This window comes from Zea mays, chromosome 1 (genome assembly GCF_902167145.1).
Source record: "Zea mays cultivar B73 chromosome 1, Zm-B73-REFERENCE-NAM-5.0, whole genome shotgun sequence".
Taxonomy (NCBI): domain Eukaryota; kingdom Viridiplantae; phylum Streptophyta; class Magnoliopsida; order Poales; family Poaceae; genus Zea; species Zea mays.
This window is the reverse complement of record NC_050096.1, coordinates 21,839,643-21,864,397: the sequence shown is the minus strand read 5'-3', so window position 1 is coordinate 21,864,397 and position 24,755 is coordinate 21,839,643. Positions and strand designations below refer to the sequence as shown.

Here is a 24,755-nt window from a genome sequence, read left to right as displayed (position 1 = left end):
CATCCCTATCGCCAGGGTGCCTGCGACGCTGGCGAAAGGACATGTGCGGCGAGCCGGCGGCTGCCCTGCCGGGGGAGAAAGCTAGCGGCCGAATCCGATGCGGCGTCGGAGTAGTAGCGCGGTATCCCTTATCCCCCTCGCGGTCGCGGCGAAGGAAAACGACGTGCCGCTCGTGCGCCCCTGGGTCTCTCCTCTCGTCTCTTTCCAGCTCCTCTCCTGGCTGGTTGGTTCGCCGCCGCCGCGTGTCCGGCCGCCCGCCCAGACGGGACGTGGCGGGGGTCCTCGGCTGTCGTCGCCTCGCGTGCGTGCGGCGCGGCGCGGATCGAGCCCAGCGGCGTGGCCGGGGCCAGAGCTCGTTTTTTCTGAACGGCCGCCGGCCCGCCGCGCGCCTGGGACCGGACCGTGATGGCACGGCACGCTAGTCTAGTCGTCATCCCCGGTCCTGTCGTGCGCAGCCGGGACGGGATTTTCCACTTCGCCAAGAAGCCAATCATTGGTGGCCGTACCCCACCCCCCGAGTTTCGGATAACGCGCTGGTGGCCGCGTCCTCTCGTCTCGTCTCGTCTCGTCTGCCCCCCCCTGTGGCCTGTGGCCTGTGGGGAGTAAAGAAAACAAGGCCCGGCCGGACAGCTTTACAAGTGGAAAGTGGGGCGGTGTCCCGTAGCGTAGCGGCGAGCGAGAGCATTCTTCTGTGTGGTTGGTTGGATTCAGTTTTGCGGCTGGCGGCGTACACAGGCGGCACTGTTTCGGATCTTTTTCGCTTGACATGATCGGACGCGATCGGAGGTTCCAAGACGACGAGGATGATTGGGCTCTGGGTTTTTTTTTTCCCTCCCCACTACCACCAAATTAAAAGATCTGACATTGCCTTCAATGTGAGCCTCACGTTTTCGTTGTCGCTGGCAGGCACCGCTATAGCCTAGTACTATATAGCTCCGTTTATGAATCATGAGTGCTCTCGGTCGAGCCAGCCATCGGGAAAAAAAGGTCAAGTTTCCGTACGTTTCTACTCGCAGGTGTCAAGTTTCTGGTGGCTTGTTGCGAGTGTTTGAGGCTGAAGAAGCCAGGGCGACGCCGGCTGGCTGGCACTATGGCATAAAGGCTTGAAAGCCTGAAACGGCGAAGGCGGGCGGCGCCGCCGTCGTTTCAGGTAGCGGGCGGCGTGACGGCTGCAGGATAGAGATAGCGGCAGGTGGATGAGGACGCGACGCCAGCCGTGGCCCGCGCGCCCCACGGTTGGGCGCACGCACGCACGGACGGGCCGTCGGTCGTCTCCTAGCGCAGTTTAATTAAGGCGGGCAGTTCGACGGGCGGGAACTGATGGAGTGTGTGGCGTGCAGTACGAGCGGCTCATTCAGCAGGGCACACCGCCACCTGCGCACCTGGTTTCGTTTCCGCTTCTCCTCCGTGTGCAGCCCCAAACTGCCTTGCAAGTTGCAAGATGGTCGAGCTCCAGCCCGTAGTGTGCTCATCTTCACGGTGACGGCTACACGACGCCTGCATGCGCCGCCTCATTTTAGAAGCCTACTATACTCTTGTTTGGCTCCAGCGCAAGTGCATGCACGTATGATGAGGTGCATTGTTTCGCATGTGAATTCCGGTGCTTGTAGGCACATCGGGTAAGGTATATGGGATATATATGCCATTCATTATTCGGCGGACTACTAGTGATCCTAGCTGCCCAGCCCAGCGATGTCCTTACCATATACCTCCAGTTACCAAGAAGAGGAAAACAGATCGACGACGACGTCGACGGGGGAGATCATTCTGATGCGCACATGCACATCCACCACCATCCGCGAATTTATGCCTTGCCCTAGCGGTCGGGGAAGCCAGCAGCCAGCAGAGCGGCCTTGCGTGCTGTGCCTTCCGACGTGGACGCGCCGGAGAAGGACCGCGACGGTGGTGATCGACCTGGAGGGGCGGCAGACCAGAGGTCCCCCGCGTCGCCGTCCGCCCGTCCCCAGCAGCCATCGGTGGCACGCCGCACGGCCAGATCAAGCCACGGGGGCGCGGACTACGGCCATTATTTCGCTGGCCGCGACGGCCGCGCCGCGCGCACCTGGGGTCGACAGCGCGCCGCCGGATGTCATGTTAACTGTTAAGAGCTGGTCGCGTCCGTATTTTGTGAATCTTTCTCCAAAGTGATGTAATACTATTAAGATCCTTCTTAGTGGCCTCCTTTTCTTTTGTGACTACACAAACCACAAAAGGAGTGATATTGAAATGAATATGTACTTAAGATATTGATCGTTACCGTATAGTCATACGAAACATTGTTCACTGTAAACTGTATTGTTTGTATAGTCACACAAAACACCGTTAAACTGCATTGTTTGTATAGTCATACAAAACACTGTTTTGCACTGTAAACTACATTGTTTATATAGTGAAGTTTGGAACAAGAGAATGAACATAGAGTAGGATAAGTAGGGTCAGCGTGAGTACATGTACATATTCAGTCCATGAGCGCGCATGCACAACGGCCCCAAAACGAGCACCACGCTATATATGCAGCCCCACGCGCTACCGCAGCTAGTAGTACAGGCATGAACCGACTAAAATGTCGCCCGGGACCTAACAAACGGAGACGAAGGCCGTAGTAAAGTGGCCTGTGTGCAGTCAGAAATGAGGACGTGTTCCTCGTGTGAAGTCCACCTGCTGCACGCCGCGCGTGACCGTGAATCATGAGTTGGGAAGTTCAGCGCGCTGGGGATCTTCCCAAGCCGATGAATGATGATGGACCTCGCCTCTCTCGTCCACGATTCACGCGACATGCGCTGCTGCTTAATTGCCTGTTTCCCACGAGACAAGACGAAGACGAGACGAGGCCAGCAGACACCGTCCTGTGCCTGCCACAGGCCAGACCGCCAGAGGACACGACGCTTCTCCTCATCTTCGGCTTCACCGGGCAGCAAATGCACCATATGCATGTCCGTCGTGAGCAAAGCAGAGTAGGGCCTGCCGACCATGCAACCGCTCCGACGCTTTCCAGATCGTCGTCCGCGTCACCCACCCGTCCGTTGCAGCAACAGCTGATGAGCTGACGAAGGCGGCAAGCCCAACAGACCGACCGAGCACTCGCCTTTTAGTGCTTGCTATCAGTTCAGATCGAGTTACTATCTGGGTGGGGTCTAGAAGCGTATCTCAGACGTTAGAAAAATCTGGGATGATTCAACTCAGTTGAGGCCTGAGATCTCCAACGGCAAAACCTGCGTCTGCGTGGGCGACGCCAAATCGTGCATCGTGCCCACTTCCCAGTGTGTGGGACCGGGATGCCATTTCCCAGTCTACCTGCTCTGCCGCATGCAGTCCGCGAGTCAATGCGTCCGCAGCGCAGCTCAGACCATAGGGGAACATGAGTACAGGTATTGAGGTATACAACAGTACATGACCGTTCCGTTCGTACCATGCACACTCGCAGACTACCTGGCCCATTATTCGTTGCATTATTATTATGCTTGGCAGCAGACCAATCAAGTACAAAAGCAAAAATCTTGGACGGCGCCGCGTTGACAAAGCTCCGACTCCGAGTCAACAAAGCGTGCGAGGCCCAAGTGGCCGTCCCCACGTTTCTGGGCTGTTCAGAACGTTTGCGCCCTAGCTTTTCCATGTTTTCACAAGTGGGGCATGGCAGTGACTCGGCCCTCTCAGCAAGTGGGCTGACCAAAGTCCGCTGCTATGGGCCGACGAGGAGATGGCTCGTCATCATTGAAGCCGCGACTTGTTGCACGCGGGGCGACGGACTGTGACTGTGAGAAAGGCTTGGAGAATGCAGGAGGGAGTGGACTGACGCAGGCTTGTTCGGCAGTGCTTTTCTTTGACTAGGTTGAGTGAGTTGTTTAAGCGTAGGTCCATGCGTGTAAACGCAGGAAACAGCCAACATTTTATTGGAGAGAGAGATAGAAACGTAAGGAATTACAGGTGTAAAAGCTGACGTGGATTACCATATATCAGAACCATGCGTGTCTGGATGCGACGCTGCGTGTCCTTTTGCAGGTCCAAAATTCCTTCAACACTGGGTTTTAAACAACGGATAAACCATTTGGGAGCCGTCTTCCACAAAAAGAAGGGGCGAAGCCAGGATATGAGATTAGCGGGGACTAAATTAGAATAGAGAGCTGTTAGAAGTATTTTTTTTATCGTTTACATGAGAATTAGTTAAAGAAACTAGCAGTTCCTATAGAATTAGGAGAGCATTAGTGGAGACATTGCCCCCATGCTCCGTCGTCGTCGCCCCTGACAAAAAGCTAATCTATTTCATTTAAGATTGATTTGGTGACCAGTGATTGAAGAAGATCTATGGGTTCTCATAGATCCTCTCCAATTCACTGGTCACCAAACTAGCACTTAGTGGTTTCTATAAAAGCATGAAATTATTAATTATTTCATGTATAAAATTATGCGAATGGGAAAAATTTATGAACATAAATACTCAAATAAATGTGCATACGGCATACCTATAGGATAACATATCTTCAAATCCATCGCTTCCAATTCATTAAAGGTTTGTTCAGCTTCATGCTAATTCATATGGATTGTGTGGGATTGAGTCGGTTTAAATTCATAATAAGTCTAAATCCAGCTCAATACATCTCAGTCTCTTTCAATCCTCATGGAATAAAATAACCGAACAACACCTAAATCTATCTATTGGCTACAATGAACGTTCGTATATTCATTCAACAATCATCAATTCGAAGAAGACTTCTCAATGTCTTATCATATCATTTAGTAGATAAAGAACGCAACAAAGAGATACATATTATAGTCATCGTGAGTAAAAGAACACACGTTTGCCTCAGTTAAGGTTAGTTGTGCTGAAATTATCTCACGGCTCTCTGGAACTAATTCTTAGCAGCCAGCTAATAAGTTGTTAGCTGGTTTAGCTAGCTTAAAGCAGCTAACAACTAATAGCTATTTTAGAGATATAAATAATAAATTAAATGGTTCATTAGTTGATCCGTTCTAAACCTCTTAGCTAACTTTAACGGCTAACTATTAGTAGACCTAAAGCCAAATACCGAATGTTTAGTAGACCTAAAGCACTAATGGTGATAGTGCCGAAGAACTGAATTTGGTCTCGACGGACCACCAAGAGGCAAGAGCATAGCGCGGTGGTGCCCTCCCGTAGTAGTTTTTTGTGCGTCGGCCTTGAATTGATCATGTCTGTGTCCCGAGCACGACGCGACGGGACGCTGCAGCAGTAGCGGCTATCCCATATAGCAGCCTAGCGCCGCCGCACGTCATCGGCTCGCAACTGGACGCTGCAGTAGCGGCTATCCATAGCAGCCTAGCGCCGCCGCCCGTCATCGGCTCGCGTCGCTCTCGGCTCTCGCGTCGGAGGCGGTCGGTACGAGTGGGGGTAGCCGGTAAAGTAACGAGGTGGCGAGTTGGTTTCGGCCGCGTCGGCGTCGAGGCAGACCATGTCACGGTGATGTGACGAGGCGCCAAACGGACGCCCGCCCGCCACTACTGGACCTTTCTTCACATATTTGAATATGACCTCCCAATCCAAATCTACGGGACTCGACTGCGTGGGTTTTAGTTTTTTAGTTGTAAATATTTTATATTAAAATTATAGTCTTAGTTTGTTATGTATTTTATATTAAATTTATAGCTTTATCGTTTTCCCCATTCTATAAACACAATCTATAATTTTCAGTTTCAAAAATAAAAATCATCTTAAACAAAACTATAAGTCCGAAAAACAAAATCTGATTTTATGTTAGCACAAAGACAATTAATAAGTATTTCTACATCAGACAAGAACAAAAAAATTGATATGTTATAACATAAAAATAAATAGCAAATCATCAAAGTAATATACTTGTGTTAGCTAAGGGTGTAATGTTGTTGTCTGAAATTATCTTAAAATCCAGGCACCTGAAACAGAGAGAAAATGTAAGTCTATAATCTAAAAGAGTTGTTTATAACCTCTACAAAAATAACCTTCAATTGTTGACGTACAGATGGTACAGCCCTAGTCGTTGTTCTGCTTCTGCTGTTCGTTCTCGTACGTTGTTTTTTAGTGGTATTGTGAGTTGTTTACGCTTTACATTATGTTCCGGGTTGGTATGCAATTATGCATTATGCCAATCCCCCTATGTGCTGCAATAGTTGAACCCAGTCAAAAGACTAGAGCATAGCTCTAAAACTCTTTAAAAAAAGAATCTTCAATTGCGTTTCACTTTGTTGCATTGCGTTCCAACTGGACCAATACCACAAAACAACTCGCTGAAAACAGCTGTGGCAGCCACGGCCCTAAACTCTGGGGAGTTGGGACGACTGCAACACAAACGTTTGATGGCACTCCCAGCTAGAAAGCAGAACCTTTACAGCGCTAAGAGTATTAGGATTTCCCAGTACAGAACCTCCCAGCTAGATTTCCACTCCAGGAATCAGGATGCATAAGAGCATCTCCAGCAGCTCATCAATAATTCATCCCCAATAGTGGTATTAGTGATCACCAATACTGTTTTTTTTTAAATTATTGGGGGCGCCCCTGCAGCAGATTAGCAATACATCAACCCCTCCTACCATATTTGAGAAATGGGGGATACATTGGTGATCACTAAAAAGGATAGTTATTGGAAAGGTTCTAACGCAATAAAATTACCTCATCTCCCCCCCCAATATGACAGGTTTAAGGGGGAATAAGGGATGATATCAGAGAGCAGCTCGAGACACTCTCAAAGCAGATACCATGACTCCATGAGCAAATCAGGATGAACAACTTTCGTGTGGATTTAGACAAGAAAACACCTGTATCAAGCCAACAACCGTCTCCCTTTCACAATACAAACACTCATCACCACTCGAGCACTCCACACAAGACTAAGCACGCAAACGACAAGCTCTTTTCATATCTACAGGAAGCTTATCTTTGGGTCAGGGCTAGGGATTTCTGTATACACCAACTGCAGCGACTGCAGGTAAGAAGGGCCGCTCCTATGGTTGATATGCACTCAAAAAATTACATGAATCTGCTACACTCAGTGAGGTCGATCGAGCAGATTAGGAAACGCTTCACACCCAGCAAATGGTTACAGCTTTTATTACCTGTACCACAGTCTCCGGTGAGAAAACATGAGGCCGTGTGATGTTAGTGACCACCAACGTGGCGAGGCAAACTGGTCTACAATTGTGTCGGGCTCTGCTTTTGGTTACGTTGTAGCATATGAGTTTGCAGGCTGCAATTTTTGACCTGTTTTTTTTTCCCCAAACAGATAGTCAACACCGAGCTAAATACAGTTGAATTATGGAGATTGGGTAAGAATGATCGTAGGAGATGTCCATACATGTATTGCTGCAACCGTGGACAAGAGATCCTTTGATTGGTCCAACAACATTTGTTCTTGCGTTGCAACTTTGGCAAGCTCAGACACCACAGAGCTTGTTCCCTCGACCTGAAGATGAATAACGTATCATTAGATATTTCTGCAGTAAACATTAGACATCAACATGTAATCTGTGTCCGTGTAAAGGGCCGTTTGGTTTTAGAGACTAAAGATTAGTCCCTCCATTTTAGTCTCATTTAGTCCCTAAATTACCAAACGGTGGGACTAAAATTTGGAACTAAACTGTTTTAGGGTGACTAAAAGAGACTAGACCATTTCTACTTTTACCCCTCTGTAAGGAAAATGGACCCCGGGCCTTTTGGCTAATTGAGTTTTGGTGTTTGATGAACAACGCAATCCGTGAACTAATAAGCTTTCTAGTGTTTGTGTTTGTAGTTCACAGGATGCGAAGAGAATTGGACCAAGGCAATGAGGATGCAACACCTCAAAAGAAGACATAAAAAGATGCATAGAAGTCCAAGACTCAAGAACAAAGAAGCCCGAAGAAATCAGCGAAGAAATCCAAGAAAGGGCTGTCAGCCAGCGCCAGGTGGCGCACCGGACATCGGTGTCCGGTGTGCACCGGACTGTCCGGTGAGGCACCGGACAGTCTGCGCAGAGAGGCCGCAGAAGGGCGCTCTCTGGCTGTAGCACCGGACTGTCCGGTGTGCACCGGACTGTCCGGTGTGCCAACGGGCAGAAAGGCAACGGTCGGATCCAACGGTCGACTGCTACAGGCGCCAACGGTCGGCTGACGTGGCGTGCACCGGACATCTACTGTTCAGTGTCCGGTGGTGCACCGGACTGTCCGGTGCACCCGACGACAGAAAGTTGCTGCTTTCTGTTCAACGGCTAGTTGGGGGAGTGGAGGATATAAATACCACCCCAACCGGCCATTCTCAAGTGTGAGAGCCCAAGCAACATTCCAATACACATAGTGCATATCTCCAAGTGCTCAAACACCCAAGTGCTTAATAGAATCACTCGGTGATTAGCGTAGGTGCTTTGCGAAGTGCTTAGGTTAGTTAGACCGCTTTAGCGCTTGCTCTAGGTGAATCCTAGTTAGTTGAGTGAGTTTAGATAAACCTCACAACCCCTCGGCTCTTGCGCGAGCCGTTGTAATTGTACCGAGTGGGGCGAGAGTCTTGCGAGACCGTGACAACCGCGTTTGTGTCACGGCCGCCACCGTGTACCGGAGGGAACGAGGCCCGCGGCGTTTCGGCCGGAAGCTCGATAGTGGAGACGGCGGGGAGCGTCCGAGAGGAGCCGGAAGCGGAGCACCACTTGCGCGTGGAGAAGGCCCGCGGCTCTCTACGGAGTTACTCGACCGTGGTGCTTGGCCCTCGCGTGGGCTTCCCTTTGCGTAGGGGCACCAACGAGGATTAGTCGGGACCTTGCGCGGTTCCGGATACCTCGGTAAAAATACCGGCGTCATCCACGAGAGTTTGCTTCTCTACTTAGCTCTTTACATTCCGCATTTATATTAAGCATTTAAGTTTCAATCTTGTAGTCATACTTATTTAGTGTAGATTGGAACTTAGCCTTTTGCGGTAGAGATAGCAACACTTAGACAAAACCTAGTTTGCACATTATAGTTTTGATTACTTGCATAGGTTTTGCTCTAGGGATTTAATTGTGGCCTAGTTTAGTAAAAGTTTTAGAAGTCCTAATTCACCCCCCCCCCCCTCTTAGGCGTCACCCGTTTCCTACACCCTCCTTTATTTCAGTTGTACTAATTGCAGGAGAATGCTAAGAGGCATTTTAGTCCTCTTATGATTTATTTAATATGTTTGAATAGTTTTAGCCCCTAGAACCAAACAGGGTAAAGACTAAACTTTAGTCTCTTAACTAAGGAACAATTGGATCTATACCATTAAAAGATCCAAACTTTAGATATATACCATGGACCCCACATGTCATTGACTCATGTGGACCCACATGTAAGTGAGATAGTAATGGTATGGATCCAAAGTGGTGATCTTTTAATGGTATGGATCCAAATTTCCCCTTAACTAAACTTTAGTCTCTAGACTAAAGGAACCAAACGGAGCCTAAGACTAAACACCTTTTAAACGGAGCCTAACACAACACATAAAGTTTAGTTCATGAAGCAATGAATCACATCACTAACAGAACAGGCAATGGATCCATAGTTTCTATCTGTTGTCACTACAATCATAGGAATGCACAGTATATTGCAAAGATTTGAAGATGCTTGCCCTGCGGGCAGCCAATGTAAGCTACTTATTTAGCCAGAAAACAGTGATATCATATTTCAGCATATCTAGCATGTGATCCTTTTCCATTAAATTTACATGAAACAATTGTTCGCTAAGAACAAAGTCCACGTCACTGCCCTGCCTTTTATTTTCTGAAAACCACAACATAAGCCTGGTTTATTTTGAAGTTGTAAACTTCACAAGGTATCAAAATGCTACATAGATCAAGATCTGGAGTTAAACAGTTCGTACTCAGGACAATTAAGGGGACCAGAACATTGGACACAACTATATTACATTAGAAGAGATGAAATGCACTGGTACTGAAATCAGAGGACACCAAGCGGCAAAGTTACTACAAAACACACCAAAAACAGTCCTCACCACCACACTTTATAAAATACAGCCATAATGTTGGTAATCAATACAAATTTCTGTATAAACATAGGAGTCCATCAGGTGAAGCATAAAGGAGTATTTATCTGGAAGCATTTCCAATTTAGGACAGGGTGGAGCATATATTTATTTGGAACCATTTTCCAATTTGGGACTGATGATTTTTTGTCATTGATATAATACTTAGATATGATCCAAGGGAAAGAAAATGTATCAAAGCTCTGCAGGAAGATAGGGTGAATATACACACCTTAGATAGCAAATTACAAATCGAGGATGTCATTGTGTGCATCACATCCACTGCTGAGTTAACTGCTTCCTTCACGGCTTGAGCATCAGCCTGAACAGAGGTCGTGTAAGTATTACTTTGTGAATATCAAATCATGCTACATACTCCCTCCGTCCATAAAAGAATACAACTATGGTAAACGTGCCTGTTAAAGTAGTCCAAGTTTGACCAAATTTACAGTGAATTATATTCAAATTTAGGCCTCCAGATCGGTTTATTATGGAAGTATATTTCATAATCAATCTAATGGTATTTATTTTTGTGCAAAAATATTCATAATTTTTTGTATAGGTTTCGTTAAACTTTAAAGCATTTGGTTTCTCGAAAAGTGTGAATTGCATTCTTTTATGAATGGAGCAAGTAATTAGATTTGATCAGTCGGTTGCCAACCTTTGCGCCATCAACAACTGGAAGACGAAGAGTACTAGCCTTCAGAGCTTTGATTGCTGCTGATAAAGCACTTGAATGATGTTTTTCGATATGAGACCAGGCCTCTAGATATGACATCTGAACATGTCAAACAGAAGAGATATATAAGCTATACAAAGTCAAGCAGTAATAAGAAATCCTAGTGCAAACCACATAAACGGTTTAAACAACAATATAACATATCACTTGCCTGTCCCCTAAGAATAGCAAACAGCTTGAGTTTTTGCTTTTGAAGCTGGAGTCTGCTCCTTTTGTTACTGACATTGTCACGCAATCTTGATATTTCTTTCCATGCACTGTGAAGAGTTTTCTGGAAAAAAAAAAGATAACCATTAGTTTAAAGGGGCTGTTTTTTTTCTCTTACACAAAACTATCATATTTTCTTAATCCATCATGACCAGGGTTATTTGCATATTTGCAGTCAGAGTATTGTGTACAAAAATCTGCATATCTTCATCAAGTTCTTTTATATACATTAATATCCTGATTGAATCTATTATTTTGTAACCCAGCAAATTGAATAATTTCACTATGTTTTACTGTAAGAGATGAACCACCGTCCAATCTAGCAAGGCATTGAGTTGTAAGCGCTAAGCAGTAAGCACACTACACTGAAGAGGGATTTCAGGCGACTAGACTCCCGTAGATTTTAACAGTACACTTCGATGTATTAAATGCCCAAATCATGCAAGTAATGACAACACATGTACCACAGGTAGATTGATGGCTTGCGTTGTGAATAGTGCATAGAATACCATTATTCAAAAAATTATTCTACAAGATCTTTTCCTTTTATTCCAGGGACCAAGTTATCCAGGTAACTGCCATGCAACATTGCATATCTCGTATTCTAGCTTGGCAGTTGGCACCATTTCTTCCCACTTCACAAGTTATTAACATAAGTTGTGATAATGATTGCTTCTCTAGCAGTACAGTAGCAAAATAGCATAGTACCCTTTCACAAACTAATGGTACAAAAAAGTGGCTATGGGCATGCACCAAATAAGAAACAAAGAATTGTACTAATGACAAGCTAAAAGTGGAATTTAGGTATGTTTGGGTTCCAATATCAATATAGAGTAAAAGTGTGGCCTTGACCAGATATTGCAAGTGATTGAACCTAGTTGATGCAGTATATGCTTAGAGATATTTACTCAGAATGAAACCTGTGCATGTCTAGACAACACCCTAATATACAATTTCTTGCTGAAAATCACAAAGTCAAATTTTAGCCCTGCTATTTCACATAATGTTAATGTCTGGAACTTGTGGGTGATTACTACAGGCTGAAGGTCCGTCCATAGTTGGAAGTATTTGCCATGATTGCTCACTATCTATACCTAGTGTTGCCAAAATTCATCCTTAGAAAAATAATAATGAGCAAACTATTGATAACTCCTTTGTGGGGTCTATGTTGTTAGACTGCACACAGGCCCAGATCAAAATTCAGTTATTACCATCAATTTTTAACCCTATATGCCAGCCAGCGGGCAAGCAGCAACAAAGTGCCATAAGAGCAACTCCAATAGTTCTCCAAACAACTTCCTAAATCTTAAATTCAAGAAGTATACAGAAAAATGCTTCTCCAATAGTTCTCCAAATAGACTTGCTAAATTTAGTTGTTGCTATCCAACCACATTTTCTCTCCAAGCTTGGCAACCCGATAGGCACTCCCTAAATGCAGTTGACGTCGATTTCTTCACAACCCCGTGCTAATTTTTCCCCTTTCCTGCTTAGTGAGGTAGCCAGGTCTGGCGCGCTCTTTTTTTTTCCTTTTTCGTGCAGCGAGGCAGCCAAGTCCCACGCGTGCGACACAAGCTTCTCCTCCACCGTTGGACCACCGCTCCCCCACAGGTCGCGCCAACTTGCCTTCTCCTCCACCCTCGACGTCCTCTGCTCTCGACCCCGTCGCCAGCCAGGTCCGACGGGTGTCAACTAGATTCAAAGTTGATCTACTCCCTAAATATTAGGAACTATTGGATATCGAGCTTTTTTTACTGCCAATAGCTATTTAGCAACTTGCTAATTATGAGTTTAGGAATTTCTTTAGGGAATTGTTGGAGTTGCTCAACCATAAACTTTGCTCTAGCTTCACATCTAGAACCAGGGGCGAAGCCATGTTGTTTTTAGGGGGTGCAAAATGCACCCCTGGAAAATTCAAAATCTATAGATTTAGTTAAAATTTTACCATAGATGCACCCCTAGAATAAATTCTTATGCACCCACAAGGCAAATGCACCCCCAAAAAAAATTTGCTCTAGCTTCGCCACTGCATAGAACACATCCACCCCAACCTTCCAATGCAATAGCTGTAAGCATAGCAAGCAAGGCCAAAGTACTGTGGTCCCCAGCTAGGAAATTTCTTCACATGCTCCTAAAACCTTCCTAATGGCGGTGTTACTAATTACTAAAAGAGGATAACGCAGAAAAATTGTATTGTTTCATGCTGTGATTATTATTTACAATGAATTTTAACACTCTTGTAAGACAATGTTTACGCAAATAGCATTACATGGAACTGGTTTTTTTAACTGTGCATGCACTCCTATCCAAATAAGCTGTAATTACTTTTTCTCTCGCTCGAGTTTAACTATTAATAGAACACGGGGCGTAGGATAGCTAAAGCGAAAAGCATGGATAAACATAGGATCAACATCAAGGCTTGATTTACCTCAGCAGTGAAGCTCTGCACCAGAAGCGTCGCATCTGTCCGAGCATTGATGCATCGCCACTGCAAATGCCGATTGTCCAGCAGCCGCAATCTGTGTGCCTCCTCGATTCTCTTCTCCCCCTTTTTCGCCCTTCTCACCTCTGCCGCAAAACTGATGATAGATGGCGCATTTGCTGGAGCCTGCACCGTATGTCCATTTGGCGATGCCTCCCCACTGCGCCCTCTTGATGGACTCGGAGCGCCCCGGCTTCCACGGCATGGAGACGGGGACCGACCTGGCAGTCTGGGTGACATTGGGCTGTCTGAAAACGACCTCCGGCCAGACGACGGTAGCGGCAGTCCAGGCTCTGGAAGTCGGCGCAGGCGGCTGTTGGTTTCCTGCCAGAATCTCGCCGGCACGCTGATGCCGCGGCGCGGGGGATCCCCGGCGCCGGAGTTGCTACCAGACGAGGCACTGTCGGTGTCGGAGGACGCGGAGAGGTCTGGAGCGGCTGCAGCTGCCCGGTCGGACGGCGAGAGTGACGTGGAGGAGTCGAAGGCCATAGAACGGCGGAGGAGGTGAACGGCGGCGAGGATGGAGTCCTTGCGGTCGAGGCTGCATTCAAGGCTCCGCGCTAGCGGGTCCGACGCCTTGGGCTTCGCCGCCGGCCATCGTCCCGACGGCCGCGCGTTCTCGGCCTCCGGCACGGAGGAGACGCTCTTCCGGCGCTCCGGCGTGGGCCCGCGGCGCGCTGCCGGTGAGGACGGCGACGAAGCCCGCGGCGCGCGCGACGTCTTGTAGAAGAAGGACTCCCCCTGGAACGACACGGAGAGGCTCCGCATCGTGGTCGCGGTGGCGGATGCTGCCGCTGCCGACGCGGTGGTTGTGGACGACGTGGAGTGCTGCGGCGGCGGAGTGGACGTCCGGGTGCGCTGCGCGGAGAGGGAGCGGCGGGAGGAGGACGAGGAAGACGACGACGACGTGGAGGACGAAGTGGAGGAGGCCGGGGATGCGGCGGCGGACAGGTACCTCGAGGAGACGGGCTTGTTGGAGCGCGAGTTCCTCCGCGCGGCGGCGGAGTTGGGCTTGTCGAGCGCCGGCGTGAGCGGCGGGCGCGAGGATTGGTCCGGATCTGGCGCGGTGGCCGCCGCCGCGGCAGCCACCATGCCGTGCCGGTGCCGCGGCAGGGGACGGGGGAGATCTGGCTACGCGCGGCGGTCCCGAGGCAATGCAGGTCCCCCGGGCTCCAGATTCGCCGGCCCCGCTCCTGCTCCCGCTCAGGCCTCCGCTCCCGGTGGCGGGCGCCTTCCGGATCGACGACGCGCCTGTGAGGACGAGGAGAAGCAGCGAACTGGTGAAGAAGTGTTTACAGTTTGAGAGGAGGAGGGAGGAGGCGAAGCGAAGTGAAGTGGGGATTTTGCGTGAGTTTTTTTTTCCCTCGCTCCTTCTTTTGCTGTTGTTTTGCTCGTTTTGTGTCTTGCTTTGCTCTGGTTCCGGGGATCTTTGCTGGTCTCGCCCTGCCCTGCGATTGCGCTGCTGCTGTGTGTGCCTGTGTGGGTGGGTGACTGGGTGTGGTGTGGCCATGACGATGTCCCCACTCCTCAGACTAGCGGCGTGTGAGCCTTTAACTTCTTTTTCTTTATTAAACTCTCTTTTTTCAAAAAATAATGTTACAATGTTGGCACTGGCGTGAGAGTGACAGTGCCATTTTGGTGTAGCATGTAAAAACCGTGAGGGCTTGTATAGTTATTTTCGATCATATGAATTTGGAATGGATTAATATAGATTGAAAAAGATTTTGACTTAATAGGGATTAAAATCACCTCAATCTATATGGATTGGGGTAGAACCTAAAAGTCCTGAATTGGTGCTATATGATTTTATAAAGGGTACATATGTGGAAGAGAAGAAAACATGAAACAAATGATGTTTCTGTCTGACCAATTTAGAGGTGTATAGTTTCTAAGAACTAATGTTTAGTCACTGCATTTTATTTCATTTTAGTACCTAAATTGTCAAATACGGAAACAAAAACTATATTGTAGTTTCCGTATTTTACAATTTAAAGACTAAAATAAAATAAAATAAAATGAAGGGACTAAAGATTAGTCCATATAAACTTGAATGTACTAGAGCTAATAGTCAATGGCTAAATTCAGTTGGAGACATTCAAGCGCCCTAACTAATAGTTTAACTATTAGCTATTTTTAGTAAATTAATTAATAGTTAGCTAGATATTTATTAGCTAGCTAATTCTACTAGTAATTTTTTTAGTCAACTAACTATTAGTTTTAGTGTATTCAAACACCCCCTTATTAGTTATTACTACTACTAGGGTTGGAAAGCAACACTTGTGCAGTCAAGACGACTAAGGTCTCGTTTGGTTTGGGGTGACTAAAGTTTAAGGGGTGTTTGGTTTTAGCGACCAATCTTTAGTCCCTTCATTTTTATTCCATTTTAGTTTCTAAATTGCTAAATATGGAAACTAAAATATAGTTTTAGTTTATGTATTTGGTAATTTAGGTACTAAAATAGTATAAAATAGAGAGACTAAAAATTAGTCCCTCGAAACCAAACACCCCCTTAGTCACTTTTAGTCCCTAAAGAAGCAAACATTGTGACTAAAGTGGATGACTAAACTTTAGTTCGGGTGACTAAAGGGGATTAAAGTAGGATTTTTACCTTATTTGTCATCTTCACTTTCTTCTTGCAGCAAACATCCAACAATTAATAAGGGTAATCCGATTATTATTCACAACAATTAATGCTCTTTAGTCCGTTTAGTCACTAGAATCAAACGGAGTACTTTAGTGACTAAACTTTAGTGAATAAAGGAACCAAACAGGGTCTAACCTGGATTCCCTACTCTCTGTTCTGTTCTCTCCGGTTTCAGTTGACATTCCATGAAAGCATAATAAAATGACGTGCAATTAAAAAAAAACTGTCTGAAACCTCATATTTAAGCGACTGGAGGTTGTACAGATTTTAGTTATTATGATTTTGTTTTAACACAAAGTTAAAAATGATATAAATTAATGTCGCACGAGAGGATTGTAACGGTACAAACTTTAATCCGCTAGAAGTGTGAGAAAAAAACACTGTTTGTGCTGTTGTGGATTGAAAAGGGGAAAATAGTTCTGAAAAACAGCAGGTCGAAGCATTAGGTTAAAAAGAAATTATTATATAAGTACAGTTCAGTTTTGAATGGCAGGCATTGCGCGAGGTGAAGAGCTTAGGTAGGTTTAGGTTAGCTAAACTAAAGTTATCTACTAGTACTAATAGTTTAGGGCGCCATTGAAGTAGTAACGGAGGGACGTTTACATTGTTTATTTATTACCGGTACCACTATGAAAATTTCGTACAATGTTGTTTTCACGACATGTACTTACCGAACCCGAGTTCATATTTTAGTTTACTTGACCTAATTCATTAACTTTTAGAGGGACAAAACACAAATCTGACGCATAGCTGGAGACGGTACTAGAATAGTCATGTGCCAAAATCCTGAACCGTCAATCAAACATCTTTATATAAGGGACGGTTCCATCTTATCTTGTCCTATCATTGCAACTAAAAACATCCCTAATCTCAATTCCTGAACCGGTCTTAGCTTACTTAGATTAAACATCACAATTATTGAATAATATATATAATCATTAATCAGAACCCAACCTTCCCTCGATGGATGACCCACCAGAGCTGCATACCCTTGACAAAAGCTTTGTTGTACATATCACATAACATATAAAAACGATATGAACAGAACTCCATTTCCGGAAAAAAAAGATGACCTACAACAAGAGTACCTTGAAACACATGACAGGCTAAATTATGATTGTGTATATAGTATATTTCTTCTTGTTTCTGCACGAATAATAAAATACAGGCGTGGATTGCACCCGAAAAGAAAACAACAGGGGAAAGCTGGCCTTTTTTTTAATTAGGTGAGTTCTCTTGCTGGAGCTTTTGTACTGAATCTCGGGAATTCTCAGGTGGTGGGTGTGCTGGACGATCTCTTTAATATAGGCAACAACTACTTTTTTTAATTATCGGGTATTTTGCAATATGATTGCTTATGTGACCCATGCCACGAGAAAGGATCACCCTAGAAAGTCAGCACATATATTGCCACCACACACACACACACAAAACTCACCAGTTACATCTGACCAATGAGAAAAGATCACCGTATATAGAAAAGTGTTATCATGACTGCTAGAATTATGATAACTGACTGTGTGCTGTATATGAAAAGGAAATAAAATTCATAAACTTGTGGTTTCTTCATGGACAGCAATATATAAAGCATCAACCCATGCATTAATTCTATATATGCATGCTCTAAATCTAACAGAAACCGGGAGATTAATTATTCGTTGCGTGCAGCACATATAATAAGAACGTCAATTTCGCCCCTTATTTCTTGGGTTTTAGGTAAACAGTAGCTTCGAACTGCACTTTGCAGCTGTGTTAGCTTAGCTCCCTACAACAATCCCTCTCGTATAGTCTTATGTCATGCCTGCCCAAGACCTGTCTCATGGCGAGCGAGACTATAGTATTCTCGCTAAGGAGTCGTCCTCAGACGGGCACTTTCCTTTTTCCTAATCGCGTGCTTGCTTAGCGTCTAACCTTCCTAACGCCCCTGCTTTTCTTGAGAGCGTCTTGTGAGGTCCAGCAGGCATCACACTAGAGATATTTGTAAGAGGAAGTCAAATCGTAGGAGAGAGGTCTGTTGAGTAACAGTAATTCAGAAAAAGAATGGGGGGTTTTTTTCCGACCATTTATTTGCCCGACAAGATGAGCTTGCATTGTCGTCATGATGTAATAATATAAGAGGTCTCGTGAGAAATCTTAAGAATTTAACTGTCTTTGTGGACGATGCTCCGTCGTCTAGCTAACTCGTTGCGCCGAAGCACAGACGCGTATAAATTAAAATTAAGGACAAAATATAGCACTCGGCTGCTTAGTCTGAGACTGTTGTCCAATACAAATTGAACAGCTACTACTGTTGACGTACAAACCTTGACTAAGTGTATTTTAAATTTGTTGTGATGATGATCAAGTGGGTGTCTAGCTAGCTAGGGGCCTAGCCTAGGGCGCACACCAACCACATTGGCGATGTCTTTGGAAACCACGAGGCAGTAGTTTTATTTTCCGACCAAAAACAGGCCACATGGATGAGGCCTAGCCTGAACGTCAATCGATCACATGCCAATTTATTGAGTAAACTATGAACTCTCCACATTGGTCGATCACTATGGACTCTCTGCATTCTAGAACAGGCCACATGGATGAGGCCTAGTGTGGCATTAGAATAATTAAATAATCTAGTTAAATTTAAAATACTTTGGTTCTTAAAAATATATATACCTTTATGCTATATACTTATGTGGTGTCTTAGGATACTTTTAACAAATATTAAATGAAAAAAAAACTATCTCTTGGATGGATGTATAGGATATCAATGTACGTATTCTATGGCGGGCAAACGACGAAGGTGTGGTGGGCAAGTGTAATTGGACAAATACAGCTCACCAAACTCGGCGGCACCGCGCCCTGGGTCATGTATTGCGGGGGCAGGAGGACGGGGCAGCGTGTCGTTAAAGCATGCTGCGGCAGCCAGCACCTGCAACGCCAACGACACGACCGCGAACGACCCACTGCACGGGCGCGAGCACACACGGGAAATGGCAGGCGGCCTGCCAAAGTCCCAAGGCCACGCACGTACGCGCGTCGACGTCGTCCACCGGCGACCGTCCGGCGTCCTCGGACTCGGACGTGGGAGGACCGGCCGGACGTAGAGACGACGCGGAGTAGCCTAGTGGCACGTTCCCTCTCCTCGCGGGTCGACGAGTCATCAGCCGTGTCGCGGTTGTTGTTGTCCCGTTTATCACGCGTGACAGATGGTCGGTGCGTCCGTGTTCGTGCTTCAGCTAGCTAGCTAGTATCCCTATGTCGCTAGTGACTCTGACTTGATCGGCCCTCGATCGGCAGGCAGTTGACGCGCGCTGCGCGGTAGCGCGCGTTTTGTGTGTGTCGAGTCAATTTTTTGTTAGAAGTGGTACGTAATATAGTACGAGTAGACCGATCGAGTAGCTGAGACTGATGATGAGTTGAGAGGCTTCGTCAATGAACGCATCATCTGGTGGATCACTGTTTTGCATGCTACGCTAGCTATCCGTGACGGCATGCTTATGTATTCACGAGTACACCAATTCGCGCACGTACGTACAGCGGGGTTGCTTCAGCAACTAAAGTTGCTTAGCTTACTCCCTAACACCGCCGACGCTAGCTATATTGTACGTGTCGGTTAGTTGTCACGTATGTATGGGGGAGTCTAGATCAAGCACGATAATTACAGGTGGTGTGCGCGCGCGTCCACTGCTGTATCAAACTCAAATCAAATAGAACACGATCACCCACCGGAAAAAAGGCTAGCTAACCAAAACGTACACTTGTAACGTGTACGTGCCTGGCTGGCGCCCCTGCTCGTATGTATGTCACTGTCCCGTAGCGACGACCGACGACGCGTCATGATTCTATAATAAAATATGTCGTACAAAAAAAATGTTCTTATGTGGATTAAAAACTATTAGTACATTCGTTCACAAATATATGACACCGCTCATAAATGTTTCTATGTTTTTTTTCCGAAAACATAAGTTCATTATGAATTATATGTACTAATCATAGCCTGAAAACAAAAACTAAAGTTCAGGCGCTTGGATTTTAGCAAGTCGCTAACTCCAAATACAAAGCTACAAACTACCACAAATTAATTACCGGTTAGAAAACTCAAGATTCTTCATTGGTATTCCGGTTGATTTTATGTCTCACCGGGTGATGGTGTAATAAGAAAGGATGAAAACAGGAAAATAAACAGTGGAGCACACTATCTGTAGTCATTAATTTTGTTAGAGGACATAAACAACTAGAAACTGTAAAACTGAAATACAGGTGAGTAGTAGATGTCACAGGAGAGATCAAAGAGGGCGAAAAGGTCGTCGGGGGGAGAAAAAAAAAGGGTATCCACGCAAAACAGCCACGTTATCCTGGTCCTCCCGCAACAGTGCAGTGCTTGCCGGATACAAAAGGCTGCCGCGGATGGCGCTGTAAAGCTAGGGCGTCTAGCTAGATGGCATTAAGAGTCCTTGGCTTTCGAGGAATGCGCCAATGCCATTGGCATTGGCCTTGGCCCATTGCCATCTCTCTCCCATCTCTCACGGTGGAGATCAGGATCAGGGTGCTGTAAAAAACGGACAGACCGACCGGCCGGCCGACCTATTGCAGCGTCAGCAGCAGCTGAGGCTACAGTGAAGACTAGCTGGAGATTAGGGTCAGCTCGGATGGACGGGCTGGACACTCGGTACAGGCCAACGATGTGGTTGGCCAGTGATGGCCTCGCGGCAAGAAGGACTAGTACCGTCTGTTTTTCCATCCATCCAACCGTGCGGGAAGGCAACTAGTAGGCAAGGGCATGGCCAGGGGACCCTGAGAGAGAGTACCAAGCGAGGTAGAAGAGGCAGCGCGCGCACATGTGCCAAGGCAGCAGCCGCATGGCACGCCGAGCGAGCCCGGGACAAATGGATGCAACGGACGGGGAAACGGGACAAAAAACCGCATGCTCTCCCCCCTCGGTGAGTTTGGACCACCAGCCAGGCCCGACGTTACACGCTTGGCAAGCCAAGATTCTTCTATCTCGCTCGCCGTGTCCGTGTACTGTCCCCCGCCGTCTGGATCTGCCTTCTCCCGTTCAAAGTCTTAACGCCGGCAATCCGGCATGCGTGCTGGCCATGCCGCGAGCGTGCACCTGGCATTTGTGCTACTACCAAAAGTCCAACGTTCTCTGCGAGTGTCAACGGAGATCGTACTACGGTCGTCGCAGCCACCTTCTAGCTATCTCTCTCTAACTCTGCCTCCAAATTGACCTATCGTTACTTTGACCTAACATGACGACAATCGACAACGAATGTGACGGAAGGAACTACTACACTACTAACCGGGGTCCGGCCAGGGTTCCTTCACGGATCATGCACAAACCATGTGACCTCAATTTGTCCGAGAGCAGTGAATCGGCGCAATAGCGCACTGGTGACAAACAGACAGACAGGCGAGGGTACTTAGGAGCAAAAATAATCCAAGAAAGATTCCACACCCTCACGAACGAAAGACTGACAGGCATCAAGTACAGAAATGGTACCGCCCATAAAACATTGCATATTCTCCCAGATCCTGGACGACAAGAACAGATCCCCACCCCCCAATGATCAGCTACCTCTCCATCCACCCCTTCCTTTCGTTTCTAGCTCTGTTTGACTAGTGCCAAATGCATGGAGACGACGGCGAGCGGCAAGGACATGGGAAGGCGCCAGAGTTCCATGATTGTGTTGTTTTCCTACGGCTCAGGTCAGCCCCCCTACTAGTTAGTGTTGAGTTTGTGATCCAAATTCTGAAGAAGGCGGCCAAGTTGGCCTCGCTGCGCTCCGGCCTATCTCAAATTGTAAATCTCCTGCGATCTGTAACCACCCGAAAATAGTGAGAAGTTGCCTGCCGGCGCCCGTGGTTTTTTTCCCCTTCACTTTGGAGGGGTTTTCCACGTTAAATCCGTGTCTTCTCTGTGATTGATCCTATTTTGTGTCGCATTTATTTCTAACAGTTAGTACTCCCGAGTCCCGACAGCACATGTGTGCTTAATTTTCCAACGCGTGTATGCGGGTACTGTAGTTAAGGATATGGTTCTAGCCATCATGTGCCAATTTTCACTCACGTCTAACGCAGGCTGCAGGCAGCAGCAGAGCAGCAAGATTCCCGGAGAAATTCTGCCAACCGCCTGCAGTCGGAGGAGAGGCGAGGAGAGCCCTCTGATGATCCGCAGGCATCGTCGGCTTTAGCATACATCTCGGGCTCGGCAACTCCCGCGTCTCATGGAAAAATTCTTGCAAGAGGAGGCCATCAGTAACTGAGAAGCTATGCAGATATTCTCCGATGGCGATCTTCTACCGGGGCAGGGCCACCAAGCACGCGCAAGAAAGATGACGGCACGAGCGACGATCCCGGTGACAAGGACGCGGCAACAATCGTGAACTCTCGTGGAACTATTCTAGTATTGTAATTCGCGTATGAAAACGTCACAAAAACTGCTGCCACACCACCGACGTATCATGTTTTGCTCTGTAAATCTACCGGCTGCTCTGCTGGAAGAAAGAAGAAAAGAAAAAAACAACAACTCTTGGTTGTGGATGGGTATTCATCTGTTGGTCTATAACGCACAAAGATTGTACTTCCTCCGTACCAAAAAAATAAGCGTCGTTTTCGCTTTTCAACAGGCAGACACTTTCAACTGTAATGAAGTGCACGCATATATAAATTTATCATCATTTATAGTATATACTTAATATTGTTAGATACATCATCGGATCTATTTTTTTTATAACAAACTAATTTTTTTTAATGAACGTAATAGTTAGATTTTAAAAAAAAAGTTTAACCAGCACGAATGCAGCAGCGACATTTATTTTAGGACTAAGAGAGTAATCCCTATGCACGAAATTCTCCTTGTTCTAAATACTGAGAAACACAACAAAAAAAGAGAGGAGGAGATCTCCTCAAACAAAAGTGGCTTTGGGCCTGTGATTGCTTTGCAAGGGCCGTCCATTGCTCGTCAACCAGAAAGAAAAAGAAGATCAAGAGCAGAGCTGCATCTTGCTGACAGCTTATATACAACTCAAATGCACTGCATCCAGTTGCCAAGCTGATATATTCAGAGATGCTCCTTAAATAGAAAGGAGAGAGAGAGAGAAAAAAAAAGCAAGGAGAAGCAAAGGCAGTGTCGAAAGCTCACAAGGCCGAGCATCTCAAGACCCCGAAGAAAAGGAATCACAATCCAGACCACCACCGCAATGCAATGCAAAGCAAATCTGAACTTGCAGAGGGTGCAAAAGGTTTCAGCAGTACCTGATGAGTTTGCGACCGGAACCAGGAGCAGCAGCTCGACTGCGGCAGCTGCAGCCGTCCGTCTCCAGCCTCCTTGGCCTGCAGTGCAGCCTGCCTGGACGTCACAAGCGAGGCTCCAAAACCCAGCAAGCATCAGCTTTAGGCCACTTAAAGGCGGCCATTATTTGCAGATTAAGCTTTGTGAAGGCCCCCCCACACCACACCCCACACACACTGTTCCCTTCCTTCCCCTCTCTGCACAATTGTGTACCTTTTTTCTTTTGTCCTCCCCCCTTTGCTTCTAAGGAGGTTCTACTATCCTTCCTTTTTATGCCTTCAATCAATTAGTGTCTTAGCTAATTTACAAACCGTATCTACTCCCCTAAAAACATCTGTTCTAGTTTGCAAATACGGAGACCTATTGGCATTCAGCCATGTGCTGGTGCATGTGCGCAAAGGCCGGCCGGTATCTGGCTGTTGTTGCTGCTGCTGCTGTTGCAGACCGTAAAAGTGACAGCATCTTAGGTGTGTGGACCATTACACTGGACTGGAGATGGTTCCTGAAGATCTGCAGTGTTTTATCCATCCAGTGTCACAGTAGTTTAATAAATGACTAAAGCTAGTATGGAGTCAGTCAGTCAGAGTAGTGTTACAGCATGTGGCTCGCCGACTTTGATTGATCAGTGCCATGCCCATGCCAGCGCAAGAACATTGAATAAGCCAGCCAGTTCGCCACTCATCTCATGTACTGGGGTAGCATAGCAAGCAGTAAACTGGGAGGTTCAGTTTTGACGTACTGTACAACTACAGCAAATGGTACGCTGAACCGTAGTCTGGCACCTTTACTCACTGAACGTGAGCATTCAAGTTTGATGTACTCAATCGTCTAACAGACTCTCACTCTTAACAAACTACAAGTCCTTTTTTTAATCACCATGTACTATCATGCAGAAGTGGCAAGGAAAGAGGACTTGAGTACCATCATACCTTTACATGGCTTCATACTGAATACTACATTAAAAAAGAGAGAGAGAGAGCTTGTGGGATGGATATATGTGCACTCATACTCCAGCCGATATGCTAAGCTGTGCACGGCTGGAATAGTTGTTTACGCACTATGATGCGTGCGCCTTTGCATCAGCGCGGCGTGACTACGAAGAATGCGAGTGACTTTGAGATAAGGAGCATCAGCATTTTTGCTGTGGCAACAGCTAGCTACGCGCAGAAACTTCCAGACGAGGACAAGAGTTTCCAATATCTATCTCAATTGGCAACAGCTAAGCGTGTGCGCACGCAAAACTTGACTCTTCTCTGTATGTCCATATGCAGCTTGAAGCCAGACATGCAGTTCCTAGTAGCTGCCCTTAATTATCCACGAGTTCATAAGCCGCCTTCTGCGAAACCTACACCTTGCTTGCAGTTACGTCGTCCATCGCATTATTCTGGAGTAGTGGAGTTCATCTTTGTGTTGTGCACCCCTTGTATCCATGGGGACGAG

General features: G+C 46.5%; 1 protein-coding gene across 3 annotated transcripts; it reads right to left on the bottom strand.

The window, feature by feature from the left end:
* Nucleotides 1-6,689: 6,689 nt before the first annotated feature.
* On the bottom strand, nucleotides 6,690-23,604 carry LOC100382795 (putative DUF566 domain containing family protein). 3 transcript variants are annotated; one of them, XM_020538261.3, is made up of 7 exons: nucleotides 23,279-23,604; nucleotides 13,345-14,649; nucleotides 10,864-10,983; nucleotides 10,635-10,751; nucleotides 10,206-10,295; nucleotides 7,302-7,409; nucleotides 6,690-7,207 (listed from the first exon to the last, which is right to left on the bottom strand). In XM_020538261.3, exons 2-7 carry the CDS (start codon nucleotides 14,488-14,490, stop codon nucleotides 7,139-7,141), a joined length of 1,650 nt encoding a protein of 549 aa, XP_020393850.1. In that variant the 5' UTR covers nucleotides 14,491-14,649; nucleotides 23,279-23,604; the 3' UTR covers nucleotides 6,690-7,138. The 3 variants fall into 3 exon arrangements, with proteins under 3 accessions (XP_020393850.1, NP_001168968.1, XP_020393854.1); NM_001175497.1 differs by lacking the exon at nucleotides 23,279-23,604 and having other exon boundaries at nucleotides 6,727-7,207; nucleotides 13,345-14,755; XM_020538265.3 differs by lacking the exons at nucleotides 6,690-7,207; nucleotides 7,302-7,409 and adding an exon at nucleotides 9,673-9,914.
* Between the last annotated feature and the right edge of the window lie 1,151 nt (nucleotides 23,605-24,755).